The sequence below is a fragment of the Equus asinus genome, chromosome 22, assembly GCF_041296235.1.
Source record: "Equus asinus isolate D_3611 breed Donkey chromosome 22, EquAss-T2T_v2, whole genome shotgun sequence".
NCBI lineage: Eukaryota > Metazoa > Chordata > Mammalia > Perissodactyla > Equidae > Equus > Equus asinus.
Window position 1 is genome coordinate 53,297,055 of NC_091811.1, and position 18,659 is coordinate 53,315,713.

The 18,659-nt window shown below is 56.2% G+C and overlaps 1 protein-coding gene across 3 annotated transcripts in view; it reads right to left on the reverse strand.

The window, feature by feature from the left end:
- Window positions 1-8,170, reverse strand: part of FIGNL2 (fidgetin like 2) — a 28,585-nt gene extending 20,415 nt beyond the window's left edge. The window contains exons 1-3 of one of the 3 annotated variants that reach the window (XM_070495320.1): window positions 7,859-8,170; window positions 1,062-1,108; window positions 211-388 (exon numbers count right to left, since the gene is read on the reverse strand). Coding sequence is in view for 1 of the 3 variants with exons in the window: in XM_044756396.2 (XP_044612331.2) it covers window positions 211-433 (223 nt within the window). In the remaining 2 variants the exon portion in view is untranslated. Of the gene's footprint in view, window positions 1-210; window positions 918-1,061; window positions 1,109-7,858 lie in introns of those variants that run through there. The other 2 variants (XM_070495319.1, XM_044756396.2) reach the window with 2 other exon arrangements.
- Window positions 8,171-18,659: the final 10,489 nt, after the last annotated feature.

Consider the following 18,659-nt stretch of genomic DNA (forward strand, 5'->3'; position numbering starts at 1 on the left):
TCCTGGGTGTGGACCTACACTGCTCTGTTAGTGGCCATGGTATGCTGGCAGCCCATACACTAAAAAATAGAGGAAGATTGGCACGGATGTTAGCTCAGGGTGAATCTTCCTCAGCAAAAAAAAAAAAGAAAGAAAGAAAAGATTTGCAGTTGAACCCTGTGCTTTGCCCCAGCTAGAGTCGACCCCTCCCTGAGGCGCTCAGCTTCTCACCACAGTTTGGAGACAGGAACAGCTGCGCACAAGGCTTTCGGGGGTGCCTGGGGTGTTGATGAGCATCCAGTTGGCAGTCAGTGGAGGGGGCTGTGGCTACTGCCCAGCTCAGGCACACGGCTATCCAGGGCTGGAAAAGACCCTCCCAGTGCCTGTCTCCTCGTCCCAGGACTTGGCCCTGCGTGGGTGTGAGGTGGAGGATGAGGTCAGGGCTCCTGACCATTTCTAGTCACAGCCACCTCATGCACTCGGTAAATGGGTGGCTTGTCCTCAAAAATACTTTTTAATGCATAAGATAAAAATACATGGACTGCTTTATTTGTCCATTATACCTCAATAAAGCTGGAGGGGGAAGTAAAATTTAAAGAATACATGGGATTACAAAGGGAATTAATAACATTGGGATATGGTTCTATCTATGAACTCCTCAGGGCTCATGGACCACAGCTCTCAGCCCAGAAGACTGGAGCCCCCCTCAGGCCCCACGCCCTCCCCTCAGCCAGGTTTAGGACTCAAAGTCGACCTGCATCAGTGTGGGTGGCATGTGACCTCCAAAAAGCTTAAGCTTTAAGGTCTAAGTGATCCTATGTTCCCTGGCCCCAAAAACGCCCCGTCCTTGTGCGTCCCTGTGCTTGGGGTGGTGAGAGACCCGCCCCCCCATGGCGGGCCAGGCCTGCGCTGAGGGAAGGAAGCATGTCCAGGCAGCCCACCTGGGCTCCCCCAGTAGCTGCCCCCACCCCCAGGCAGCCCACCTGGGCTTCCCCAGTAGCTCCCCCGCCCCCTCCTGTGTCTTTCCCAGCCCTGGGGGTGGTGGGCTGAGTAACTCCAGCTATGCAGCCTGGCCGGTCTACCTGGGTGTGAGTGGGCAGGGCTGTCCTCAAGGGGGTGGCCCCCACACCTGCAGGGTCACAGGAACAGAGAGAGAAAGAGAAATTGGGGGGAGGGTGTTAGGCAAAGACAGAGCAACCACAGCAATTCCTTCTGTCTGTCTGCTCCTGTATGGGACCCCAGCACCCCGCCAAGCTCCGCTCTAAGTTCATTTAACCCTGGGAAGCAGGTACAACTGCTGGTCTCATGTTACAGAGGAGGAAACTGAGGCACAGTTAACTCATCTAAGTCACCAAGCTCTCGGAGGTGGTGCCACTCGCCTGGGCAGTCTGGGGCCAGATGCTTTTCTGCCTCTCAAGTAAGATGTTGTCCCCATTTATCAGCTAAGAAAACAGAGGTGTCAGTTGATTCCTACCATCCTCCCCTGACCCCCTTAACTGTCTTCCTTCAACCCCCACACCCCCACACACACACACACACTCGGTCGCAAACCCTGGAGCTTAGCACATTTCAAAGTGGTTCTCATGGGACCAAACAAGTCCTTGCAGGTCTGAGACCCCAGCCCCTGGTTACAGTCACGACCACACCTGCGGAGAGTGAAGAGAGAGGCAGGGCAGCGCGCAGCCTGCAGACAGTGCAGAAAGACCCCTGAGCACTGAATTTCTCCAAGTAGCTGAAGGACCATCGGATGGCGGACTGTGCAGCCCTGCGCAGCCCCTTGACTGTCTCTAGAAGTGATGAGCTCCCATCACGGGGAGAGAAGAGGCTGTCTTTACTGGGAGGGGTACTCCCGGGTAGGCTGAAGGGGTCTTCCTGCCCCCGCCCCCTGCCCCCGGCAGTTTCCCTGGGTCATCCCCACTGCAACTCCAGCCAGCTGCCCTTCCCACCCTGCTGAGGCAGCGCCTTCGTTCCCAACAAGGGGCTCAGACCCTAAAACTCCAGCCGGAAGAGGGCTACAGTACGGAAGGTAATAACATAAAGCATGGCCATCCCACACAGGACACAGTCCATCTGGAAAAGGAGCCCCTTCCTAGAGGAGGGAGGGTCCAGCGTCTAATGAACGCCGTGGTGGAAGGAGCACTTCTCTGAGGAGCTGGGTGGAAGGGCCATCTCCCCTGGTGGCAGGAGAGTTCCTAGGGGGGCCCCCTGCCCCAACAGAAACCGCAAGCAGACTGGGGAGAGGCGGAGCCACATGACACAGGTAGGGGAGGCCTTCCCCTAGTATAACCTGAATCCCAGTTTTCTTTCCCCACTGGCCTGGAAAGAAGAACAAACACCCCCAGACTCTGGAGCACCCAAGGGCCAAATAGGCCAGTCAGCAGCAGGGGGTTTTCCTGGTCTCTCACTCATTCCCACTGCGTTAGGGCCTCTGACACCTACGACTCAGCTTCCTCCAGGGAAACTCAGTCTCCTTGGACTCTGCCAATGATGCTGGCCCTGCTGTCAAGCAAGCAGTCTTTTCCCTGACTCTCCCCTCTCCAGCCCATCCCGTGCCCTCTCCACAGCTCTGAGCGTGCTACTCCCTGCTCCCATGCCTTCAGTGGCTCCCCACTGCACAGGGAGCACAAGGTGAGCGGTCCTGAATGTGTAGCCTGTCCCTTTGCCTCTTCACTGGTCCCCAATTGTCTTGTCAGCTCCTTGAACATGGGACCACATCCTAAAGTAACGGCTGCTGGATGCCTGGCTGCCTGGATAAAACACCAGGGCCTGGCACAGGGCCCTGCCAAGTGTACAGCGAGCGTGGTCACCCTTGACATCAGGTGCCTGTGGCAAAGCACACAATGCCAGGGCCGGGGACGTGCTCTGGTCCTTCCTGGCCACATGGGAAGCGGAGGGTTGGCATGGGAGATATGAGATGTGAACGCCCACTCGGGGCCTGATGGGTAGGTGCCCAGTGAGTGCGGAGGGTCTCAGGGGCCCAGGAAGCCCGACCCTGGCTAGTCGCCCTCTGAAGCCTGCAGTGCTGGTTGCAGGTGCTCAATACGGGTGTGTGAGAGAAAAATCCAGCCTCCTTGTCACATCTTCCCATCCTCCCCTGCTCCATCCCAGCAGCAGGCTGGGGAGCAGGTGGCCTGAGTGTGCCCAGGCGGTGAAGGGACATAGAGAAAGGTACACTTCCACCTCCCAGGTTCCTGAGGAGCCAAGCTGGCTATCCCCCCCGCCTGCCTCCTGAGCCCCCTCTCTGCCCTGACTCTACTTTGGAGAGAGTTTCAAAGATGGCTGGGCAAGCCCTGCCACGGGCCAGAACGTTCACACACGTGTCTGCTTTTTCTCCTTGCTCCCACATGGGGAGGTGGTTCTCTGAGCCCCTGGGTTCCACGTCACTGAGCAGGTCATCAGAGTAGGCGTCTATGTCAGAGACAAAGGGGCACACTATTTGAAACCAGGGCTCAGTCACCTGTGGGCTCACTCACTAGTGCTTTTATTCCCATTCTGGAGATGAAGACATTGAGCCCCAACAGAGTAAGTAAGTGACATGTCCAGGGTGATTATGCCTGACTAGTGGCAGGGTCATAGCCACGCAGGGGTTGGCACCTAGTGTGGGGGCCATGATTAGTCATCATAAAATGGGGTCAGGGCCACAGTCCCATGGAGGCTGGCCCATGGCCACTGCCTAACACTCCCATTCACTGAGAACTACTCCTGGCTTCAGTCCCCAAGATGGATTGCAAAGGTGGACACTGTCCACACCCTGGTACTAACGGAGAGGAGAACAAGGTTCCCATTGCAGGCCCGTCTCCTTGGCTGGGCCGGGCCAAGTAGGGAAATGGCAGCATCAACAGCAATTATAGCCCTGAGCACTGTCACCTGCGTTTCTGACCAGGCCCTCATAGGCCCACAGTCATTCAAGAGAGGATCTCAGGGCTCCCAGCTCCCACCTCACTTCATCCTCACAATAACGCTTACGAGGTGGGCACCGTTCCTAGTCCCCTTCCCAGATGAGATAGAGAGGATTTACTAAGTGCTCCGTAAGTGTTCACTATGATTCATCAAGACGCTTATGGAATTGCTCAGAGAAGAGCCAGACTTTCCTGCCACTCATCCTTGTTCCCCGGGGACAAGTGGCTCCTAAAGCAAAATAACCCCTGGACACCCTCTCTCTAGGTGACACACTCAGAGAGGCGATGACCAGCCCACTCCCCGACCCAGGCAGTGTAAACCTGTCCCACTCAAGGGCTGGCCCAGCACCTCCATCTGCTACCCCTGGGCCCTTGGCTCATCCTGTCCCCGCCCCATGATCAGGCCAGGCAGACAGGGCGGGGTGTGGAGGTCAGGAGTGCTGAGCGACAGGCCCGATTCTGCCCTCAGCACTTCAGAGGGGGCTGGACTAGGGTGAGGGCTTCTTGACGTAGGGACCCCCTGGGCTTCAGGGGGTCCAAGAACCCTCCACAGCAGAATGCAAGGTCTGGGTCAATTGATGGAACCACATTTTTCTGGGGACAGCTTTCATCGGTCCCTCTAAGGGATCTGTAAATCAAAAGAAGTTATGGACCCCCAGACTGGGGGATCGTGAAGGCTCCTTCCATCTCTAGTAGTCTTGGGCTATATGCATTCAAACATAAAGGCCAACTCAGCTGCCACTCCAGGAAATTCTGGTTTCTTGCTTCTTTGACTGCAGCACAAGGCCTGGGGCCCGGTGCCGTGCAAGGTCTCTCCTGCCTTGATCTCCCTCACCAGCCCACCAGCTCCCAGAAGGGAGCAGGGCCAGCCCAGGCCTGAGATGGCAGAAGACACCAGGATGCCCCATGGTCGGCCTTGTGCGGCTCATCCCTGTCCACAGCCTCTGTCCTCTGGAAGGCAGGGGCTCAGGGTGTTGGGGACTCCCGGGCCTTGGGCCCACCTCTCCTGCTACAGCCCTGGAACCTCACCAAGCCGTGCTCCTGCCGGGAGCCTGGTTTTCATTAAATCGGTAAAGAAGTCATTAACAGCCAGCCAAGTCAAGAAGAACCAAAGTTCTGCTGGAAGGCACAAGGAGGGTGAGGAGACCGGGGGCCGGCCCCTGCCCTCCCCGGCTGACCCATGGGGGAGGGGGAGACGGGGAGGCTGGGCTCCTAAGGGTCCAACGACAGCAGCAGTAGAGATGGGGGTGGAGAGTGGGGGCAGTCTTGGCCCAGATAATAAGCAATTGTTAATGTGATCCATATGGATCCTGACTGGCCTCTCTGTTTAACAGGATGATAATGGCAGGGAAAGAATGCCGGTCTGTGGGGAAAGGAAGGGGCAAAGTCCTCCCCAGACTTGGGGGGTGGGGGAGGGTCAGCAACAAGAAGGAGGAGACCCACCCAGGGGTCTCCACCCACCCAGGAGCGCAGAGCTATTTGCTATTTGCCCAAACGTGTCCAGATTCAGTGCTTTACAGGCTGCCCTTACGAAACCCCTTTTATTCCACCAAGAAATATCTACGGGGCACCCACAAGATGCCAAGCCCGGTGCCAGGCCCAGTGCGAGCAGGGAACTCCAGGCCCCACCACTGTCCTGCAGGAGGCAAAGCCTAGTGTGGACAGAGCCACAAAGGCTGAAGGGAGGCACAGGTGCAGAGCTGGGGGAGCACGGAGGGAGGAGGAGCCAGTGACAAGAGCTGGGGACTCTGGGGAGGCTGCATGGAGGAAGTGTGGCATCTGAGCTGGGCCTTGAGGAATGAGGAGGTTGGGGAAAGACAAGGACAATGGGGAAGGCATTTGGCTGAGGGGACACCAAGAGCAAAGGCAAAGAGGCGTGAAATTGCGTGGAGGGAGTCTGAGATCTCGCAATAAAGCTGGAGCCCAGGCAGCGAGCGGGGGATTCTTGCTCCATAAAAAGCTGCGGCCATCCCATGGATGACGACGAGGAATGCAGGAAAGGGCCCTGGGAACAACACAGCCAAGCTGCTGCCTCCCCCTGCCCCCTCCAGTCTGTGTACTGGAATTGTCCCCTCAGGGGGTCCTCAGCCCAGCCCAGCCCACCCTTACACCACAGCCAGAAAACCCCGCAGGGCCTCGGAGGCCATCCTCATCCGTGTGTTTCTCAGTCCCTTTTTCTTCTCCTGGAGACATCGGGGTCCCCCTAAGGAATGGGGGTTATCTGGGCTTCACCAGGAGCCACTCCACTGCCCCAATCCCTTTGCCCCAAGAGGACTTTGCCCCAGAAAATGCCCCAGCGAGGGCATGAAGGTCGCTCCTTACAGGGGTGGCTGCTACGGACACCAATGGAATCAAGTGGAAATAAACGAAATGGCGTTAAATGTGGGAAAGGGGGATTTACGAGGCCTGTCACCCGCTCGGCACGGCCGGCCAGCAAGCCCCGCCCCTTTCTCGCCCACCCCAGGAAGTCCCGCTCCGCCCCCTGCCCCGCAGCCCGCGGGTGCCGGGTCCCAGCGCGGCGGCACCCAGGCGCCCGGCGCGTCCGTCCTGGGCGGGCGCAGGCTCCGCGGAGACCGGCGCGTGCTCCGGCTAGGGGTCGGGGAGCGAAGCCCAGCCCGGCCGGTCCAGGAGGCACGGGGCTTTCGGGGTGGAGTCTGGGAGGGTCTGGAGCTCCCTCCGCAAGGTCAGAGTTCTTTGGACCACGGCACCCCCGGGTCCACTCCAAAGACGCCACAAGGAAGGCTCTGGGGACCGAGAAGTCCCCCTCCCCGCGGAAGCCCAGAGTGGGTTGGAACCGGATCCCCACTGCTCGCTGCCTGGCCCAGGGCAGGAGCCCGCTCGGCCGCGGCAGCCCGTGCGGACGACAACACAAACATTCTTCCGTTCTCTATTCTCCTCCAAATTAGGTATCCATGGAGACAGGGCCAGGCAGCCTGACAGCCCCACGGCCTAATCCTGATTTAGTGACCGTCCCTTTAACAGCCCACCCACCCGTCCACCCACCCCTGCGCGCCGGGCTGCCGCTGGGCGCAGGCTCCAGGCCGCTCACACGCTCCCCGCGCAGCAGCCCCCCAGGCCGCCTCCCTCCGGGAGGGACTCGGGGCCTGGAGGGGCCAGGGAGGGGGGCCTGCATTTGCTGAGCACCTACTGTGTGCCGACCCTCTGCGGAGGACCCTCTACAGAGCGGGTTCCTAGCAAGGGAATTTCTGTGTAGACCAAGAGAGGGCTCTTGGAGTGGGAAGTTTAAGGGGCTCTCTCCAGAGAGCTGGGAGCTCAGAGGGTCTCCCGTGAGGCCTGTAGCCCACGGGTGAAGGTAAGTGCTGCTTCCTGCAGCCCCCTGACTCTGAGATGGGGGCTATGCTCTCCCGGGCCAAAGAGAAGAAAGGACGGGGTTGGCAGCAGGGGCGCAGGGCCCGAGGTGGCCTCAGTCTCCTGTCACTGCCCCGTCACCATGCTGGGGAATCTCCGGGCCAGGAACCCAGCCCCCACCCCCTCCCACACACACAGGGGCCGCTGGACAAAGACCTGACGGAGTGGGAGGGGCCTGCGGGCCGGCCCTCGGGCTCCGGACACAGGATCCTTCTGGGACCCGAACCCACAAATCCTGGCTCCCCAACCCCCAACCCCGCAGGCTCCCCCCAGAGCCGGCGGCTCGCTATTGCTGCAGCCTCCACACCAAAGGGGGCGGCGAAAAGGGTGCCCGTCGGCAGCGGGGAGGGGATCCCCTTCTTTGCCCGCCCCCTCCCCCCGGGAAGTGACCCTCGGCTCCCACGCACCCGCCCGGGTCTCTCGCTGGCCTTGCCCTTCGACCCCCGCCTAGTCGAGGCCCGCGCCCCGCAGCCCCCGCCCTCTCCGGCCCTCGCACTGGCCCGCGCCCGCGGACAAAGCTCCGGACACCCCGACCGAACGGTCACCACCCCCTGACCCCGGGCCGCCCGGGCGCCCCCGTGCCTGCCCTCGCCGGGCCCGCGGTCCCGTACCTCGGCATCCCGGCCGGGTCCTAGGTGAGTGTGCGCGGCCTGGGGGGGCGTCCGGCCCCGGGGCCGGGGCGCGGGCAGGGGGCGACAGGCCGGGGCTGGGGGGCAGCGGCGCTCACCATCCTGGAGCCGCTACTGCTGCGGCTGCTGCGGCCGCCGCGGCCGGGAGCGGGACTGGGCAGTGGGGGTGGCCGGACAAGGGCCGCCCCGGCTCCCCCCGCAGGCAGGACCCCCACCCCCACCCCCGCCTCCCCTTGCCCGCCCCCAGCGCCCTCCCTCGCAGGCCTTTGCTCCCCTCCCCTTTCCCTGCTCCTCCCCTCCCTGGGCGCCCCTCCCCTCCCCAACTCCCGCCCCCTCTCGGGCCCTCTCCACCCCAGCTCCCTCCCGCCTCCCCCGCCGCGCCCTGCCCCGCCCCCACTCCCCTGGGCCCGCCCGGCCCCTCCTCTCCACGCTCCGGGCCCGGCCCCGCCCTCTCCCTCCCCTAGCTCTAAAATAAATTAGCCACAGAGGGGGAAAAAAGAGCAAATGACCCTTGGTGTGGAGAGTGTCCTTGCGCCACTCTCAGGCCCGCCCCCGCCTCTCCCGGGCCGTTGGAGTGGGAAGTGGGGGTGGGGGTGGGGACCGGGCCGGCCGGTGAGGGTGGGGGCCGGGTCGCCGAGCGGGGAGGTCGGGATTGAGCGGCGGCCCCCGAGCGTGTCCGCGGGGTGTGAGCGGCTTCCTGGGTCGGAGGGCAAAGGGGACAGCAGCCGCCCGGCCCGCCCCGTCAGCTAGCCGCCCTAGACCCCTCTCCTGGGACTGCCTCGGCCCTTCGGCCAAAGGCTGATGGACTCTCGCTTTCCTCCCCCGCCCCCCGGTGAACTGAGCACCTACTCGGACCGACCCCCGGGATGCGGAGGGGTGGGACACACACGGCCCAGCAAGTCCACGGCTCTGCCCTAACGCCACTCCGAGTGGGGGTGGGTGCAGGGGAGGAGGGCGAGCCCTGCTGCGCTGAGGGTGGGAATGGGGCCGGCTTCTCCGGAGGGCTTCCCCGAGAAGGCTGCATTCCCTCTGGGCCAAGCAGGATGAATCCCAGACCAGTGTCCGAAGGCGTTCAGTGATTGGTGCACTCATTCAACAGATACAGAGTGAGCGTCTAGGCTGTGCCAAGCATTGGGCGAGGGGCTGGCGACACCTGAGAGAGTCTCAAAGGCACAGCCCTGTCCTGGTGGAGCTCCCAGTCCACGAGTAGACAGAATTCTATCAGAAGCATAGACGCAAGGCTCCAGGGGTGATCCAGGCCTGAAAGGGATCTGCAGGGCCAGCAGCCCACAGCAGAACCCGCTTTGCCCCAGGAGATTGTAGGAGATGGGGCTGACCTTGGGTTGGAGGGTCCAGACACATTTCTTCCGTCTCAAGTGGAGGAGATGTTGAGCGCTCAGAGGATCCCAAGACTGACTGTGGTCTCACCCAAGGGCAGTGCTTGAGGGTCCTGCCGTCAGAGATGTTTTTGTCCATGTGGGCGCTGCAGCCTCTTTGAATGCCAGCAGGACAAGGTTGTCCCTGCGCCCCTCCCCCCAGCCTGAGGTCAGCGCTCTGTCCTGTGGGCTTTGCAGAATTCCGAACACTCACCTTCCCTTCTCCGAGGATGCTTCCTCCAGAGCCTCTGGGGTCTCACTGGCCCCCTCTGGAGGCTCTGGGTTCTGACCTCCCAGGGCACCCCTGTAGGTGCACCTCAGGGAAAGGGAAGGGCCAGGCCCTCAGTGGCTCCCATGATTTCCCAACCCACATATGGAAGCAAGACCAGCACCCAAGCAGGTTCTGGAACTCACCAAGGTCCATCTTCTCCACTCCCAGAATCCTCTCTTCCTCTCCACTCCACAGCCCCAGGACCACATCCTGGCACAGGGGAGAGATGTGTCCAGGCCCAGAACGCTAGTGCAGCCCCCTGTTTCAGAATCAGAAAGGCAGGGGCCAGCCAGTGGCATAATGGTTAAAGCATGCTTGCTTTGGCTGCCCGAGTTCACTGGCCTGGATCCCAGGCACAGACCTACACTGCCCGTCAGCCACGCTGTGACAGTGACCCACATACAAAATAGAGGAAGATTGACACAGATGTTAGCTCAGGGTGAATCTTCTTCAAGAAAAAAAAAATAACATCATTATAAATTCATTAAAAAATAGACTTTTTTTTAAAAAAAAGAAAAACAAGGCAAGATACAGGGAGCAACAGGCACCACCTTAAGAGCTGTCCCTTGCTGAAGAGACAATCGCAGCATAGCAGTGGTAGAAGGAACTTGCTGATATTTCCTTACTTATGGGGCATCTGAGGCCCAGAGAGAAGTGACACACTTGGGGTCACACAGCAAAGCTGGATCTAGAGTCCACTGTACTCGTTCTGCTCCACCTGTCAGGCTCCCCAAATTCAGAAGCAGAGTTAAGGGAGAGGTCAATGTCCACATGAGCTGAGTGACCTCAGCCAGTAGGACTAGTCCCAGGAGGCCAAGCCTGGCATCACCAGGGCATTGTGGTTGGATGTCACTGGGGCCACACTCCACCAGGCTCCAGGGTGGGGGTGGATGACAGGAATGAGGCTGGAGGAAGGAATTCATACTGTGCTCCCCTGGAGCATGGGTCCAGGTCTTCCTCATCCCCCAGGACCCTCCAGTGCTGGTGGGAAGGATGGGTTAGGCCTCAGGAAAGCCATCCCTGTGAGCCGGTAGGCCGGGTCAGGGTCTCAGGCCCTGGCCGGACTCTGCGAGGGAAGGCTCTGCGTCTTGGAGGTGCTGAATTGGTTCTGATGGGCAAAGTAGCGTGGGTTATGTTCAGGGGTTTAGTTAGCAGGTAGGGGTGATGTTGGGCTCTTCACCCCTCTGCCCCCCATCCTGCGCAGTGCTCAGGCAATGAAGTGTGGCTCCCCTCCCAAGCTCATTAAAGTCCTGTTAATACATCATCCAGCCTCCTGGGCTGACATACTCCATCCTGGCAAATGGCCCTTCATCCTGTCTCTCCATCTGCCCTTCTGGGGGGGGGTGGGGGGGGTCTGTTCTCTGAAGGCTGCCTGTTGACCCCTCTCCTGGCTGTCCCCAGTCTAGGGATCTGTGCCCTGGGAGGCCCCCGCTGAGGACAGGCGGCAGGCTGGGCTTGTGATCATCCCGGGCTAGGTCAAGTGCCCAGCAATGGATTGGATAATAATGGTGGTGATGACGGCGTATTGCCATCATTCTTTCCTAGTTCTTTTCCTTGTATCACACTGAAGGTGGAGAATCCCGCCCCCCACCCCGCTCCCAGGGGAGGCAGGTGCTCTGCGTGGCTGGGTCGCTGAGTGCCGGGTGTGCATGTGGGGTGTGGGGCATGTGTATATGTGCAGGGGTGTGTGACCTGCCTGGTCCAGAGACTTGCAATAAGGTCTTTCTGAAAACATCAAGAAAATAACCTAGCTGGCCCAGGGAGAATCAGCACAGAGGGTTTTGAAAGGAGAGGAGAGTTAGAGGAAAGATGTGGAAGCCAGAGGGGGTGGGAGGGAGGAGCAGATGGGGGGAGGAGGAAGGAAAGAAAAGGGCCCAGGGAAGGATGGGGGTGGGGGGAGGAAGGGAGAAAGAAATGGAAGAGAGGAAGAGGAAAGGGCGGGGGGACCTCTCTTTGTGGTCCTCTGGATCAGCCACGCAGGAGTCATTAAGAAGCAGGAAAGGAAGGAAATGTGTCGCCACTGGGGAATTGGGGTGCGCGCCCAGAGGACACCACACCCCACCGGCTGCTACACTCCCCCCCTGCTTGCCCTGGGCTCAGGCTGCTCCCCCAACAAAGGGAAACCTTCGCTTTCTGGCTGTTTGGCCTTTAAGGCCCAGTTCCCAGTGCCTCCCCACTCCTACTGTTTGTGTGCTTACAGTCCAATCCCCACCCCACAGCCAGCCAGGGGCTCTTAAGAGCCTCCCTGAGAATTACAAAAAGGTTCCCTTCCTCTGGGCAGACACAGCTCTGCACCAGACCACACAAGACTTGGGAAGACGCGCTGTAGCTGTTTATCAGTTCCCTCCTTTCTCTCTGGGGCCCAACACTTGGGGACCCTAGTATCCACTTCCCAAATCCTTACCCCACATCTGCGTCTGCCTTTTGGTCTGTGAGCAGAAGCACACCCACTTCACCCTAATCCTGTAGCACAGCTTTTGGGCCAGGACCCCAAACTGCACTGTCATCCCCACATGTACCTTTATCATACAGCCTCACAGAACCTCTCACTAAGCACTCACACCGTTTTAATACCTCAGAGTCTCTCCCTGGATCATCAGTTCCCCTAGTCTGCCTGGGGAGCTCCTATTCATCCCTCAGAACCCAACTCAGATATGCCTTCTTCTGTAAAGCCTTCCCTAGCTATCCCCCAGCCCCTACAGAGCTGATAGCTCCTACCCCAGAGCTCTCTCAATCCTTTTATCTAGGTTTCAGGGATTCAGCACAATACCCTGCTTCCTAGAGGAACCGGTCCCTTCCTATACCCTGTCCAATGGCAGAAGACTCCACTCAGGCCTGCCTGGCTCACTCGCTCACACACGCCAGCTCCTCTGGACCCCCACTGGACTTCTCCCTTCCCTTAAGCTTACAGCCCCGGGGCAGAATGGGGAACTGGAAATCCAAGTTGCCCAGAGGTCTCCCTGCCCCCACTCTGCCCTCTCTGGGGCTGGCCTGACAGGAGATTCCCAGCACATCTGGTTGTACTTAAATCATCCAGCGCCCAACTGCCCAGGCATGTTCCCCGCTTTGCTTCCCCCCTGCCATGGCCTCTTCCCCTTCCAAAACCAGCCTCCCAGTTCTCTCCTCAGGGATGCCTTCTCTGATTGGCTCAGCCTCTGCGACTGCAGCACACCCTTGAAACTCCCCCTCTCAGGATCTGGGGTCTGGGCCGGTGTGTACCTCGCATGGTTCAGTGTGGAACCCCATCCTTTCTGAGCTTTGCTCCTGCATAGAAACCCTCCCCCAGGCAGGGAGGGGAGCTGAGCAAGGGCCTCTGCTCTGCACCCTCAGCCTCCAGAGTGGCTGCCTCCAGTTTCCGGGGTGTGCGGTGGGAGTGGCAGTATTCCTGCCTTTTTAAAGCTTTGGTTCAGATCAGACAGAGAGCTCTTCCTGCTGTCAGCCATTCTCCAAAAGCCTTGCTAATATTCAAGAACAAAAGGGAGAGAAATACAGAGAATACCACAAGTACAAAAAGACGCAGGCTACAAAGAACAGATTTGTGACCTACTACAACCTGCTTCCCCAGCAGGGCCGAATTTTCCTTCCTTCCTTCATTCCTTCAATAGCATGAACTGATGCCCAAGTGGACTAAGCTCTGAAAATAGAGACTTGAATAAGATCCCAATGCTTCCTAGAGAACCCACAGTCAGCAGAGAAGAGGACAGGTGGACGAACAGATGCAAAAGGCTGTGATGGACGTGAGTGGGGAGGCAGTGGGGTGCAGTGGTTGAAGGTCAGAGACCCTGGGGTGGATCCCGGCTCCCCTACTTTCCTGCTGCAGGCTCCCATACCCCGGGGCAGGGCACTAACCTGCTGGAGCCTGCCTCCTCACCTGTAAGGGGAATGAGTGACCTGAGAGGGAGGTGGGTTCAAATAAGATGATGTGTGTGGAAGCGCTTTGTGAAATGCTGCATGAGTCGTTGCTATTATTATTAGGCTCAAACACTGCCTGTCTGACGCTCATCGCTCATTCTTCTGAAGTCTGAACAGCTGTCTTTGCCTACCTTCTGGGGGCAGGACCCACAGTGGAGAAACTTCTGTGGGGGACACCCCGCCCAGAGCAGCGGGCAGTTAGGGACCACGTACATACACGCACTTTTGTCATACAAGTTAGACACCTGTTTACAAAAATTAGAAAATATAGATAAGTACAAAACAAAGAAACAAACAAAAATCAAACACCCTTAATCCCACCATGCAGAGATAACCACTGGTAAGACTTTGGAGGAGCCAGATGTTATTCTAGATGGTGGCCCAGAGAGAGAGATCTCCACACCATTTTGTAATCTGCTTTTCTCAACGGACAAATATTGTTAATATCTTTTCCTGTCTATAAATATATTTATACTACATAATTTTTATTGACAGCTTAATATTCCATCCTGTGGATATGTAAGAATTAATTTAACATTTCCTTTGTTGTCGATTTTTGTTTTTTTTGAGAAATAAAAACTCGGGGCCCCGGGGCCAAGTGGTTAAGTTCGCGCACTCTACTTCGGTGGCCCAGGGTTTCGCTGGTTTGGATCCTGGGTGCAGACATGACACCACCCATCAGGCCACGCTGAGGTGGCGTCCCACATGCCACAACTGGAGGCACCCAAAACTAAAAAATATATACAACTATGTACTGGAGGGATTTGGGGAGAAAAAGGAAAAATAAAATCTTTAAAAAAAAAAAAACGATGAACAGACTTGTAACATCCACCTCTGTGCATGTGTCTGATTAGGATAAATTCTGAGTAATGAGAGGCTGGGAATGCATTCCTTTAGCTTTGAGGAGCCACTAGCCCAGGCCTCCAGGCAGTGCTCGCACATCTCCTCCAGGCAGCCCTCCCAGACTGACCTTCCAAGACCCGGTGTGTCTCGCAAGGCTCAAGTCTTTCCCGGTAGCTTCATCCCATAGCGACCTGGCCTGGAAACCCTGAAAGATGCTCGTAAGGCCTGGCTGGTGAAGGCCTGAGGGGCCAGGGTGGAGAGCACAAAGCAGACTTGTCTGGGGCACGGAAGGAGGCCCCGCCCCCTCGGGGCTACTGGTCGAACATTCCTCCCAGGACAATGGCTGCCTCGGGAATCCCGAGAATGGAGGGGGCCCGCTGGCTTCCCGAAGCCACCCTCCCCTCCACCCTCCACCAAGTGGTCCCGTTCCCAAAATGGAAAGACGAGGCACTTTGCATTGGGGGCGGGGTGGGGAGGGGCAGTGCCTCTGTGCCTACTGCCACCGCCCCCTCCCTTTACCAACTCGAATCCACAGTCGGCCTGGCCACCGAGGCCCTGTGGATCTAGGCAAGTCCTGCTCCCTCTGGGGGCCCCTGCTTCCTCAACTGTAGCATCTGGGGCTTGGGTTAAGTAGTTGCTAAATTCCCACAGATCTAAAATGCCATAAGGCAGTGGCGAAGACAGGCACAGGCTTTGCAGCCAGATTGCCTGAGTTCAAATCCTGGTCTGCCCTTTACCCTGTCAACTTAACACCCTGGCCTCAGCTTCCGCATCTGTAAAGTGGGTTGATGACAGATGCCCATCCGTCCTGAGGCTGTCTGGGGAGAACGAGAATGCTCAGGAGGCAAATTGCGGATTCGTCTAAACCTATGAATTGTGATTTACACAACTCCAGTGCTGACTGGATCCCCCATCCCTGTCCTCTCCTGCGCCCAGCCTAGATTTTGGCCCCTGGACATTTGCCAACAACTGGCCACATCCCTGGGAGATGAGGGGCAACTGGTGTCCCAAAGACGATTTCCTCTTGCGTGTTTCCAGATGCCCTTGGATGAGCCATAAAGCCGTAAAGCTGTAAAACTGGAAAGGCAGTGGGGGCAAATAAAATTTAAAATATAGGAAAACTTCTGTGTCAGGTCACACGTCTTCATTTTTGTTTGGGAAATGCAAGCATTTCCAGTGCAGCCAGCAATTGCTAGGCACGTGGGCTACATAGGACTCCCGGCTCTTAATGACCCATTGGAAGATAAGGACTAACACACTTAAATAGTGAATATGGGTTTCCTACAAATATTTTTGAGCCCAACCTCCTTCCACTCTCCCTCAGACACTTGTTCTCTCCTTCTCCTTACTCACCTTCTCAGCCCTACTCCTATAACCCCCCTGAAGTAAGGTCCTTGGCTGCAAGGACCAGAACACTCTCCTCACGATGGCTTGTCCAATACGGAAAAGCATGGTCATATTTCATCCAATTTAAATGCCACTGATGTTAAGAAGCACTGTTACTTTATGTACCATTAGAAAGAAAAAACACTGCCAATTAAACTGACACAAGGATTTCCATCACTTAGAATTTTTATTTTACATTTATTTTCAAAGCTCTTTTAGACTTACATGGAAATATATATATTTTAATATAAATTACTCTTGTACAGATGTAACAAGGAAAATATGAGTGAAATAAATTGGTTAAGGTTTTCTTTAAACTTTGTCACATTCAGAGTCTGATTTTAGGGAATCAGTTTTCAACTTTGAGCTGTTTATGTGTTTTCCACACAGACTCGTTATGTGGGCCATCAGGAGCACTGCATTTCTTAAAAGACCGCTCTACTGAATTCATGACCTGTGGCTGTGTAAAGACTTACCCCAAATCTTAGCAGCTTAACGCAACAAACATGTGTTCTCTTACAGTCTCTGTGGGTCGGGAATCCGGGGGTGGTTTGGCTAGGTGACTCCAGCTCAGGGTCTCTTAGGACAGAGCACTCCAGCTGCTGTCTGGGGCTGCAGCCATGGGGGCTGGAGAACTCACTTTCAAGTTCACTGTCAGGGCTGTCGGCAGACCTCAGTTCCTAGCCCGGTACTGGCTGGATACCTCAGTTCTTCAGCATGCTAGAGGGCCTCCCCATAGGCCACCTGATGATCATCATGAGGAGGCCACTGGCCTCCCCGACAACAAATGACCCAAGAGACAGCAGAAGAGAGCATTCAAGACAGAAGCCGCAGTCCTTTTGTAACCTAACACTGGAAGTGGCATATCATGATTTCTGCCCTTTACTACTGCTCCCAGAGACCAACCCCGCACGATGTGGGAATGGGCCACACAGGGGGTGACTAGCAGGAGGTGAGGACTGTGGGGGGCCATACTGCAGGCTGCCTACCACATCCACTGTTACCTCTGGAGTTTCCTGCCAGGCCGCTGACATCCACTCTGGAAGTTTTGACGCCGGCAGATGATCTTGCCACACAGTAGATAAAAGTATCGACTAGTTGGACTAGTTGATAGTAAGTTGATAGTAAGTACTAGTCAGGACTCAGAATCCTTACATGGTTTGTGGCCTGAAAGCTCCTAGGGTTGTAGTTGTCCTGTCATGACACCAGGAAAGTCATCAAGTTTGCACAGGTGCAGGAAGGACAGCGGAGCATGAGTGCTGTGTGGCTGACAGCACATTAAGATGCTGTTGATTGCAAGAAGTATGCAGATTTCAGAAATGTTCAAACGTGTCCAAATGTGCATTTTAGAATTGATCAAACATAATATTTTACATAAGAATGAGAAATGGTGGCTCCAGAGCTGATTAATTCAGAGGCTCAACACCTTCTTTAGGGACCCAGGTTTCTTCCAAATTTGCATCTAACACCCTCAGCACATTTACTGTGCCCCAGGATGGTTCCCCTCAGGTCACAAAATGCTGATGCAGCTCCAATCATCCCATGTGGGCCTAACAAACCCTCGCAGGTGCCTCCTTTTAAGAGCAAGGACACCTTTCCCAGAGACTTCCAGAAAATTTTCCTTTTTTTCTCATTGACCAGATATTGTTACTGCCTGTAGGTTCAGCTAGTTAGGACCAGGTTCAGTTAGGACTAGGTTCAGTTGCATATGTTAGCAAAACTCAGAGGGATTTAAACAAGATTGAAGTTTCTTCTTTCTCATATAAAAGAAGTCAAGGTAGGCAGTGCTGGTGTGGTGGCTCCATAGTTTCAGTGTCATCAGGGACCCAGGCACCATCCATCACATGTCATTTCATTCTCAAATTCACCTCGTGTTCCAAAACGGCTGCTGGAGGTCCAGCCATCAGATCCATGTTGTCGCCCAGAATGAGCAAAAGCGGAAGGGCAAAAGGTTGTTCCTCAGAAGAGTCAGCTCCCTTAAGCAACCTTCTCAGGTGTCTCCCGGAACATTCCTATTTACATCTTATTGGTCAGGACTTGGTCCCGTGGCCACACCAACCTGCAAGAAAAGCTAGAAACATTTTTTAGCTGGGCACTGGGTCACCCTAAATAAAACCTGACTCTTTATTACTAAGGAAGAAGAGAGGAGAATGGATGTTGGGTGGCCACAATCAGTGTCTTCCACTGTCCTCATTCTTGAACCAATCCCTGGGCAGGGGACAGGATTACTAGGATTGTTTAGATGCACTGGGATTTGCTCCTGGGTTAGACATGGGGTTACAGTCCTTGAGAGGTGGATCTCTGAACAAAGTCTGAATTCTGTGAACAAGGAGGCAGCCGATGAAGCAGTCACCATGGGTTATTTACCAACAACCATTGTCCTCCTTTCTGGGTAAAAGAACCTTCATTTTGCTCAGGACCAGACTGAGCCCCTCCAGAGCCCTAGGGGTGAAACTCGCTTAGTCTGAGACACCTGTGGGAATTCCATTCCCTCCGCCAATGCTTGGTTGGAGAATGGAAATGTAATATGACTATGAGACATGAGGAGATGTTCCTCGGGAGACTTCTGGAAAGATTTCTCAGAAGCCAAAAGAGAAATAGCTTCTCTTGGCCTCTAAAGGTTGTTCTCTGCATGTGAGGTGTGGAACCGAAGCAGCCATCCTGTGACTTTAAGAGAAGTCAGGGCACAAGGAGGGAAACCAAGATGATAAGGATAAGTTCGCACGTTCTGCTTCTCTGCAGCCCGGGGTTCGCTGGTTCAGATCCCGGGTGTGGACATGGCACCGCTTGGCAAGACTCATGCTGTGGTAGGCATCCCATATATAAAAAAAGTAGAGGATGATGGGCATGGATGTTAGCTCAGGGCCAGTCTTCCTCAGCAAAAAGAGGAGGATTGGCAGCAGTTAGCTCAGGGCTAACCTTCCTCCAAAAAAAAAAAAAATGGATATCAGAAAAAAAGAAAGGTTCATAGAATAGAATCCTACTTAGCAATAAA